This window comes from Aplysia californica, unplaced genomic scaffold, assembly GCF_000002075.1.
Source record: "Aplysia californica isolate F4 #8 unplaced genomic scaffold, AplCal3.0 scaffold00007, whole genome shotgun sequence".
NCBI lineage: Eukaryota > Metazoa > Mollusca > Gastropoda > Aplysiida > Aplysiidae > Aplysia > Aplysia californica.
Genome location: NW_004797277.1, coordinates 2,875,263 through 2,885,674, shown reverse-complemented (window position 1 = coordinate 2,885,674; position 10,412 = coordinate 2,875,263). Strand labels below are relative to the sequence as shown.

General features: G+C 39.4%; 1 protein-coding gene across 1 annotated transcript in view; it reads right to left on the bottom strand.

Moving 5' to 3' along the window:
- The window catches only part of LOC101856065 (serine/threonine-protein kinase ATR), a gene marked incomplete in the record, with an annotated part of 74,155 nt that overhangs the window by 47,275 nt on the left and 16,468 nt on the right, over window positions 1-10,412 (bottom strand). The window contains 8 exon segments of the mRNA XM_013081704.2: window positions 208-282; window positions 604-700; window positions 2,561-2,734; window positions 3,368-3,500; window positions 4,863-4,940; window positions 7,342-7,403; window positions 7,965-8,063; window positions 9,492-9,595. Coding sequence (XP_012937158.1) covers window positions 208-282; window positions 604-700; window positions 2,561-2,734; window positions 3,368-3,500; window positions 4,863-4,940; window positions 7,342-7,403; window positions 7,965-8,063; window positions 9,492-9,595 — 822 coding nt within the window.

Here is a 10,412-nt window from a genome sequence, read left to right as displayed (position 1 = left end):
AGAGAGAGAGAGAGAGAGAGAGAGAGAGAGAGAGACAGAGCCAGAGAGACAGAGACAGAAAGACAAACATAGGAAAGAGAGAGAATAAAACAGGAATGGGCATACAAGCACCAACCTGGAGAAAAGTTAAGAGAAACTGGGAAAAAAAAAAGTAAAGACAGAGAATTCTAAAGTGAGAACACCTGCTGACTCTACATCAGCAAATACCTTGCATATGGCTCCCTTAAAACGAACATAGATCTGCTGCAATGACTCTTTCTTGTGCGCTGCGATTTGCTCCAGCTGAAAAGTACGAAAGAAGAAAGCATAAGCACTTGGACCAAAAACAAATTATCTCAAATCTTATGAAAAGTGCTTGGGTAGGCCACAAAATATACACATATTGCTATATGCTAGACTGACACACAGAGAGAGACAGACAGACAGAGAGAGACAGACAGACAGAGAGAGAGAGAGAGAGAGAGAGAGAGAGAGAGAAATAGAGAGAGGGAAGGAAAGGAAAGAGACAGACAGACAGAGGGAGAGAGAAAGAGAGAAAAAGCGGGACAAAATTGAATATGATGAGACACGGTTTACAGGAAGAGTGAACATTGAAGAACAGACCTGTGTGAAGGCCACAGAGGCGATGTTCAGCTGACGACTGAGCCGATGTTCCAGCAACCTCACAACCACCGACTGTAGCAGGCTGCCCTCCACAACTCTGGCAAGAAGGCATTTTTTAAAAATAAAATCAAAATTCACTGTTATTAATTCAAATGAAGAAATTAGTTTTACAAAGCCATGATACAGATATATATGAATGAATAAATACATACATATAAAAATCAGTCAATGCAACATAATACTGACCGTACGACCAATACGAACTATACGAATATATAAATACAAAAAATACACAATCTGTCTACAAAACATATTATAAAACCAATACTGAAAATATTATATGAATACATAAATCCATATATACAATAGCTATTGACATTACATAATACACACTATAATTATAACATCAATACAGACAATATATTACAACATACTATCAACTTAATACACCTCCAACCAACTGCAAAGCTTCACCTTTACCCATGCAAATTTTATTTCAAATAGCAGACAAAACAACTTTGCTTCAGGCAACAGGTCAAGTGCTTTCCCCTTACACCTAAATTCCTAGTTCAATACCAAAATTCATCCATATATGATCACAGGCTCGTGTCTTGTTTTAATTCTCTCATAAAAAGATTTCTTTCACTTTAAACCTGTACATAGACGTAGAGCAGTATCGGATCAAGGAGGCAGGCACTCCTGTACAATTGCGGTCCCGTTTGTACATAGTGCCCCTGTAGTGTGTTTCTTATTTAGAGATCTTAACCGAATTAAAATTATAACCTAGGCTATCTAATCTAGATCTAGAATCTAGATATATCTAAATATGTGTAGATCTAGATTATATCTAGAGATAGATTTTCTAGATCTAGATCTAGATTCACTTCCACAGCAGCCACAATAGCCGTCGTGTAAACAAACGGGACCCAATTGTACAGGACTGCCGCGGGCCGCTATTTCTTTCGCAAAAAACGGCTAGTTCAATTTTCTAATGAACTTTTCAAGTCGCACACTGGCTGCTTCTTTCTCATTCTAGCTCCTTTTATTTTTGCATTCTGCATCAATTTCTCTCGAATTTTCGCCAATTTCAATGACAACTCGGCGCGCTGACGTCCCGATGCCCGATCGAAACTTTGTTGCTCCACAACAATAAACAATGTGAAACTAGCGCTGGGCCTAGAAGAACGGAAGTAGAAAGCTACGGGCGGACATGCGCAAGCCGCGTTTTCGTCTCTCTCCCGGTTCGGTGTTTTCCGCGGGAAAAAAAAAGTATGAAATTTGCGACCAAGAGCGGTCCAGCGGAGGATGGAGGAAAGTTGCAGGAAAAGCTAGATGAAGCCGAGTTTCTGCTATTTAGCGGGAAAGTGGCAGCTATGGCAAGCAAAGCACCTATCCGCTACATCAGACGCCAGTGGGGTTGGTTTTTTTGCTGCTGTTTTTTTCTATCATGACCAAAACAAAACTCAGCATTTCAGAGTCCCAAGACAAACCTTTAGTAAACATGAATTAACATAGATTATATTTGCCCATGTGGGGAGAAGTTTTATCAAGTATCTCCGTGACTTTTTGGAACATTGTATCCCTCGCAGCCCAGATTTGTCCTGACATGCAAGGTGGAAGCATCCCGCCTCTTATACGACCAAAATTGTGCTGTAAAATGTTCCAAATTCTGCTGTAATATATCTGAAATCAATGTTAAAATTTTTTGCACGGAAAAGAAGATGGATGCGTGAGGGAGGAAAGGAAAGTAAGGTTGCTTGAGTGGGTCGTTGGCAGGTGCTCTGGTATGATTTGCTTCTCCTTCCCTATCAAACATGTATCATCCTCCTCCTCCCTCCTCCTTTTTTTTGTTTGTTACTCACTTGTAACAACTCTAATCTTCGGCACTTATATGACCTAAATGTGTTGCAAGTGCCGTAAAACTCTTATTTAAACCCAAAAAAAAGTTGCACGATACCTGCCAAACTGGCCGAGGGCTGTGAGTGCTGTCTCCAAAAAGGCCTTTTCTCGTCTCCCCAGATGAGTCTTTGAGCAGAGGCGCTCCAGGTGCTGTAGGATCTGGTTGTCCATCACCGAGGGTTTCCCCACTGGCAGTCTGGCCTCAGCTGTCACCAGGCACGGGATCAGGGAGCTTCACCAGCACAGCGGACAGAGGAATTGTAGAAACGTTACTGTCAATGTTCTCAAATATTACAGAAGGAGGAGAAGAAGAGGAAAAGGGAGGAGGAGGGGAGGGAGAAGAAGCATGAAAAGGGGAAAGGGAAGGGGAAGAAGAAGAAGGAGAAGGAGAAGGAGAAGGAGAAGGAGAAGGAGAAGGAGTAGGAGAAGGAGAAGGAGAAGGAGAAGGAGAAGAAGAAGAAGAAGAAGAAGAAGAAGAAGAAGAAGAAGAAGAAGAAGAAGAAGAAGAAGAAGAAGAAGAAGAAGAAGAAGAAGAAGAAGAAGAAAAAGAAGAAGAAGAAGAAGAAGAAAAAGAAGAAGAAGAAAGAAAGAAGACAGACATAATTAACTTCAAGAAAATGACAGTTAAAAATCTACAAATTTGACCCTTTTGTCAATTTTCAGCCATTTTCTCCATTTCCAGATTGCAAGATGAAATTCAGTGTGTCAGCACGCCTCACACATGGTTGATAAAAACCACCACTATAGGAATGAAAAAAGTCTAAATCAAAACAAAACAAAATTTAATTAAGCTGTAAATTTTCTTACCCCGCCTGACAAATACAAGAATACACAACACACACGAGCACAACACACAAGAACCGACCAACATTCCAATCGTATGTCCCGAGCGTCATCCTCCACCAACTTGAGACAAGAGGCCACCGTACTTTTCTTCAATGTCTCAGACCCACTCAGATCCACGAAGGGAAGAACTTTGGTCAGACTACGCAAGGCAACTTTGAAAAAAGAATAGGCAAGTTAAAAAACAAAGTGAACATAACATCAAACTAAATTTCTTTTTTAGAAAAACATCAGGCACACTGCATGAAACTACATTAAATTTTTTAAGAACATAATGTTCACTACATAACACTTAATTGCTTTTTTCAAAACGTGTACTTCATCAAATTACATTTTTTAACTTTAAAAATATATATCACATGCACTACATGAATATACATCAATTTTTAAAATTCCATTGTGTATTCTACATCAAAACTATATTACTATTTTGAAAAAATAATGAGTACTACATCAAATTATAAGACATCTTTAAAAAAGTCATGCTCCTTAGAATGTATTTTTTGTCATAAAGAGAAGCACATCAAGAAAATATCTGTCATTTAGTGCAAGCAAAGAAACAACAGAGAAAGACCAGCCTGTGGGGACATCCCCGAACTACCCACAAATATTGTGTATCCTCCATCAAGCTGCAGTATTCCTTTGATCTTCGATAACTATTATCTATCAACAGCAGTGCTCATTCTGCTATCCTCAAACCTTTCAAAGCTTCTCTGAAACTCATAATAAATAAGGTTGAACCAGAGAAGTCCCAACTTTTGTTTGTCTTGGTAAGAGGTTTACAGCACATGCAACTCGATAAGGTCATATAGGTCCCCAAGGTTTAAGGTGTTACAAGAGAGTGACAAACCAAAAAAAAAGGAGGAAGAAAGATAAGGACAATAAATATTTGATAGGAAAGAAGGAGCAAACCAGACCAGAGCACCCGCTAATTACTCACCCCAACTTTTGATGAGCCAAACTTGTACATAAAGATTCAATTCATTTAGAAAAATGCCTGATTGCTTTCCTTTCCCTGCGCCTGTGATTTTTTTTACATCATCTGGGTCCAAAATCAATAACTTTTTCGCGAACTGAAGAACAACATTTTCATTTGGGTAAAGAAAAGACTCATTGACAAAATGACAGCCATTCATATAGCGCGGAAAAAAAAAAGGGGGATGCACAGAGAGAAACAACAGATGGAAAGAATAGAATGGTTCAAACAATGGTGCCTTCCAACCACCAGCAATAACAACTGTAATCTAATGTGAGACTCATTAAAGTGTTAAACTTTGATTAAAGAGACGCACATCCATATGATAACGGTCATTCCGAGTAGGGTGAAAGTATGACGGATAGACAGAAACAACAGAGGGAAAGAAAAGAAGTAGGACTCATCAGAGGTACCCTCAACTACAGAAAAACTGTTGCAAAATTTCTTTTCACAGCATGGAGAAACAAAATACACCTCTAATAGTATCTCCAAGTCAATAGTCACACTTTGTGTGCCAAAGCGATAACAAAGTAAAACTTACTCAGGCGAAAGTCCCCACTGCGTGTGAGTAGGGAGAAGAACGGGGTGACCTCCTCCAGTTTCAAAACTTTCCCAGTGTCTGTACATAGGCAAAAAGAACAAATTTAACACAAGAACAAAATACTGATGAAATTGTACAACAAGCCACCGATTGTCAAGGAGAAAAAGTTTATCCCAGACAGGAGAAAGTCTTGTACAGTGACAATATAATATGAGAGGCAGCGTGGTAGAATCAGGCTCTCGTCAAAATAATCAAAGTGAAGAAACTTGCATTTTTCCGCAGGTTTGTGAATTTTTATCAAATTTTTTTTTTTGGCTCAACACTTTTCAAGTTCAGTAAAGAACTCATTTCTATGTGGATTTTTTTTTAAAGCGTTGATTAAAGGCTCAAAAATGTAAATTTTCAGTTACCACGGACTCTCAAGCTAAGGAAATAACTAATCTTTGGCAGCCATTTTCTCACTAGATTTACCTCTGACAACAGGTGATCCCCACCTCCTTCTTTCGCAAATATCTCGACTTGTATTCAAGATAAAAGGATATTTTTTTTGTCCATATAAAAACATGTGAATAAACTTTAAGATGATACCAATAACTCTACATGCCCAAAAATTGACGAGAGCCTGATTCCACCACGCTGCCTCACATATAGAAACAACATAAGGGGGGAGGGAGGAAGCCGTCTTGTGTAAGGGCGAGTGTCTTGGATAGGTGGTCATTAGAGATGTTTCGACTGTAAATAAATATAAGAAAACAAATTGTTAAAAAATCCACTTTTGGTCTAAAATAAAGTACACACATACATAAATACACACATTACAAAAATTCATTAAAGCTACATAGTACACAAAGTTATCCACAAACACACTACTGCAGTATCTTGTTTTTGACATAGGGTTAACATGTTTTGCTGAAGGACACATCCTAGGGATCACCCTCCTTAATGGCGAGTCACCTTGACTTACACAAAGACACTCTAAAGAGTATGCTGCACTGCATATAAGAGACCTACCACTCTATGGAATCTAAAAATGAGGATCTCAGGGGGAACAATTAGTCAGGATCAACAACTGACAAATAACTGCCATGCTGACTTTAAAATGTTCCACGGGTTTCCATAAATACATGTATATCCAAGTATAGACACTCTGTGCATGTGCGCATGTGTGTGTGCTTTATCATTATTTTTTTTTAAATCCTGAAGTATCGCGTCAAGGAATCCTAGTCCAAGGACTTGTTTAAGTTTGGCTTAAGGATGTATCACCGACACAACACAGATACCAACTGGCTGCGCAATAAAATCGTTAACTTTTCAGACCCAATGGAAATGCTTACGCAAGGACTCAAAATTTACAGATCTTATTGTCAAATACATCTTACATCTTGTACCATGGTTTGTTTTTAGATAAATGCAACACGATATGAATAAAGATGTTTATAAATGTATAAATAGAAATACATTTTAACTCACTTGCGACTGGGCCCTTTCACCAGTCACAAGCGTTGAAGACTGGCGTTTTGGGGGGTATTTCAATAAATCACCACAACTCTCAGAATTACCCCATTGTAATCATTTTTTGACACAGTAAAGTAACATTCAAGCTTAATCTAATACAAAAAACTAAAGTTGTCTAAGTCTAATACTATAATTTGTATGATTTTTTAAAAATTGGCATGAATTTGATTTTCGAAAAATTTCCAGAGACGTGACAAGTAGAATGAAATTCACTGCAACAACAAAAATGAAAGTTCAAAGTGTTCTGGTTGATTTGTATACATGTGCAAGTGTTTGGTGAAAATATAAAAGCTGGTCTGTGCATTGATTCAGACCCATACACTGAATTACATGAGACAGATGTACGGCACGACGTTGTGATTTCGTTGCGCGAAAAACAACACCGGTACTAGTGCTAGATCTAGCCCTAGAACTACGACTCGGGCCGTGTTCGGGTACATATCCAGGATCCTAACTAATAGACACATCATATTCTGAGACATTAGAACTAGTAGAACGCACAGAAGTATAGAAAACGGCGAAATTATGTGATTCTTGTTCATGCGACTTCTTCGACCGTTACTACGACGCGACTGTCGGATTACTATGAGCTGTATAGAAAAAAACAAAGCGCGAGTTCCGGTCTGTTCAACCCCAGTTGGGGTCACTGTCCTTCACCTTCAATAACTTAAAAACTACCGGCCCCAGAGATACGAAATGAAGTCTAAGTAGCTCAGGCTTGGCCAAACAAGGGTACGAGGCGGGTCTCGCGATCCGTGCGTGATTTGTAGAGCGAAAAAAAATTCCAAAGTTGGTCACGCAGGGCATGTGAGACCCGTCGCGAGCGTCATGGCGGGGGTCACGCAACTGTTGTGTGACCCGTCTGAAGTGAGTTAAAATGCAGGCAATTTCAAAATTTCGGATTTGTCAGGAAAATCGGCACCTCTGAGACTTAGAACGAGAACTGCAACGGCAGCATACTCACTGGACGCAGCAACCTCGACTCTGACGTCCGCACAGTCCAGCTGACCAGCATTCCAGGCACATCTGAGGAGGAATATTTATAACGTTTAGGTAAGATTTTAACAGCACTTGCTACACAATTAGGTGGTTGCATACACATTTCAACAACTCAGCGTATGAGTCCGTCATATGTTACTTTTCAAAATGGTAGGCTGAATCTTACACTTAGCATTCTATTTGTTCAACACTATCGTCTCTCATCTGTCAGCGTTGCCACTGTTGTTGGTAGGAGCTTCACATAAATTGCAAGAGTTGGTTTCATTCTCAGTTGCTGCTGAGTTTTATCACCTCTTGTAGCTGATCCCAGAGATGTTGGTCGTCGTTAAAACTTGTAAAAATATCCCTTGAAGTAGCCTACACTTTTCTTTGAAGTTTTATTTTAGATTTATCTGAAACATGGACACCTCTGAATCAAAAACTTGTAAAAATGAATTTGAACAGATGGGAGAAAGGAAAAGACCAAGTTGACATGTTTTTTGAGAGCATCCAAAAAAGAGAAATGAGTGGCAAACCATGACTGCCCATGTATGTTTCAGATCAGGAGATTAAAGAAGAAAAAGTTACCAGAAGAATATGACAAATTACCTGCGAAGTTTTGTGACATTCGCCTTGGCCAACAAGGCTTCCCCAAACCTCTCTGCAAGCTCCTGACACACGGTCACACTTTCATGATTCAGCAAAGGCCTGATGGGAAATGAATTCTTTTTTTAAAAATTGAAAATGTTTTATGCTCCCACTCCCTCGTGGCTCTTAGCGCATCACTATAAAATAAAATTTAAATCAACGTTTCATGCATACTGGTCCATTCAACGTTCAACAATCCTTTCAAATACAAATACACTCACAATCTGACAAAGAACACATTCACAAAAAGACTATCACAGTGGTTACTGATCACATTTGTGGTAGGAATGGGACTAGTCATGCAAACAAAAGCATAAAAACAACTCTGACCAGAAGGGCTCTCCATGGCAATGTTGCAAGCAGAAAAAAAAGAGGTATTAGAAGTTATTTTTACGTGTGACCATAACAAGTTTAAAGTTTAGGTTTAGTTTAGTTTTAGTAAAGGTTTTACGGTGCTCGCAACTGCATAAGGTCATATGAGCGCTAAGGGGTGTATGTCAACAGAGAAGTCCTTACAGGGAATCAGACTTATTCTGCTCACCTCTCTAGCTTCAACAGCACAAAGTCTGCTTCGACTATCAAGGCACCCCGGAAATAGTGGGTCACAAAAGTGTGACAAGCATACAAAAGAAGTAGAGGGAAAATGACAATAGTAAGGATTAGGAAAGAAAAAGCAGCAGTTCCCTGTTGTAGATCAGGCACAGTTATGAGCATGACATTGATGAATCAGCCCATTTGCAATACTACTGTGCATGAACGAGAAATGTCCACCCCTTTGGGAATGGCCTAAAGACACTTCAGTCAGTGGATCCGCCGCGGGGGGTAAATTAAACAGAAGCGACACACGTAGAGATGATGACCTGCTAAAATCAAATCTATGCTCTTTGTTAAAGGCAACCTTCGTCTAAAAAGAGTTTTTTTAAAAAAGGAAGGCTCTAACACTGTTTCAAATGTTTTCAGCACATAATCATCCAGAGTAACAGAAGTCACTGAAGATTCATTTTTCATCGAAAGGCCCTTTAGCAAAATTTCTATAAATATTCCAGGCGTAAAATTCCACTGCTTTGAGTTTGTTTTGGGTCAAGGTTGATCTATGTACGTAAGCCAATGGCATCTTTCTCATCTGAATGGCTTACAGAGATTATTTTCCTAACTTGCATTTCTCACTCAGTGATCCATTCATGTAGATTCGCGCTCATAGCATCAGAAGGGTTAACCCTGAAAACCCATCATGGTCCAGGGTTCGTTTTAGTTATAGTAAGTGTTCTATGGCCCTTGCAACACAATAATGTCATATAGGTGCCAAAGATTAGAGGTATTACAAGAGAGTAACAAACATAAAAAAGAAGGAGGGGAGATAAGGACAATAGTTGTTTGATAGGAAAGAAGGAGCAAACCACACCAGAGCACCCGTCAACCACTCACGGGTCCAGGATTCAAAGGTTAAGACAACAGTGGTCAAGCAACAAGCTGGACATCACAACTTACACAAACAGCTGGTCAACAAGATGACCACTCTTTGGCCCCAGTTGATGCAAAAGAACGGGAAAGCATCTCACTGCTGTTTTCAGAATGGTCTCATTGTTGTCATTCTGGAAAAAGACAAGAAAAATTGTCCTGGGTTGAGTCATAGTGATTGCTCACTGTTGGTGTTTCACGCCACCATTGACACTACTTAGATCATTCAGGAGACAGGCTGCTCCGACTCTGCCTGTTAAGACCAACCCCAAATGAAAGGGACATCACGTCCCTGCAGGCTGATGAAAGATACTCTATAAAAAGACCTTCCCAAATGTGATTTAAACTCACACCTTCTGCAAGAGACGAGAAGTGCATATCACAGACACTGGGTCAGTAAAGGCAGAGGAAGTGGAAATATTATAAATATGAATGGTAAAATAACTTCGTTAAAATGTAAACAGGAACACTTTTGATACAGGAAAAAATACAAAAGGCAAACCTGAAAAAGATACAAAATATACAGTCGAACCTGCCCAAGAAAACCACCCATTGTTGGGGAGAAAAGTGGTCCTCTTAGAGAGAGTCATTAAAATATAAGGAAAAAACGCAAACGGGGGGGGGGAGATGGAAAGTAGTCGTTTTTACAGGTCATTGTTTTAGACAGGTGGTCGTTAGAGCACTTTCAACTGTATTTTTTTTTTTAAAGTAGATGGAGTTGCGGAATTCAGACAACTCCTCTCTTCAGTTCGTACAAATATAAAGCACAGACATGTATTCTCTAAGCTCGTTTGAATAAATGAAGTACATTAGTAAAACATTAGTCTTTTGGTGCACTGAAAAAAACAACCTCCAACCATCCAGTGAGACAGGAGCTAAATTTTGTCATATAACAAGATGCGGACCATCTTGTAGTTTGTGCTGCAATGCCAGATGTATAGATCTGTGAAA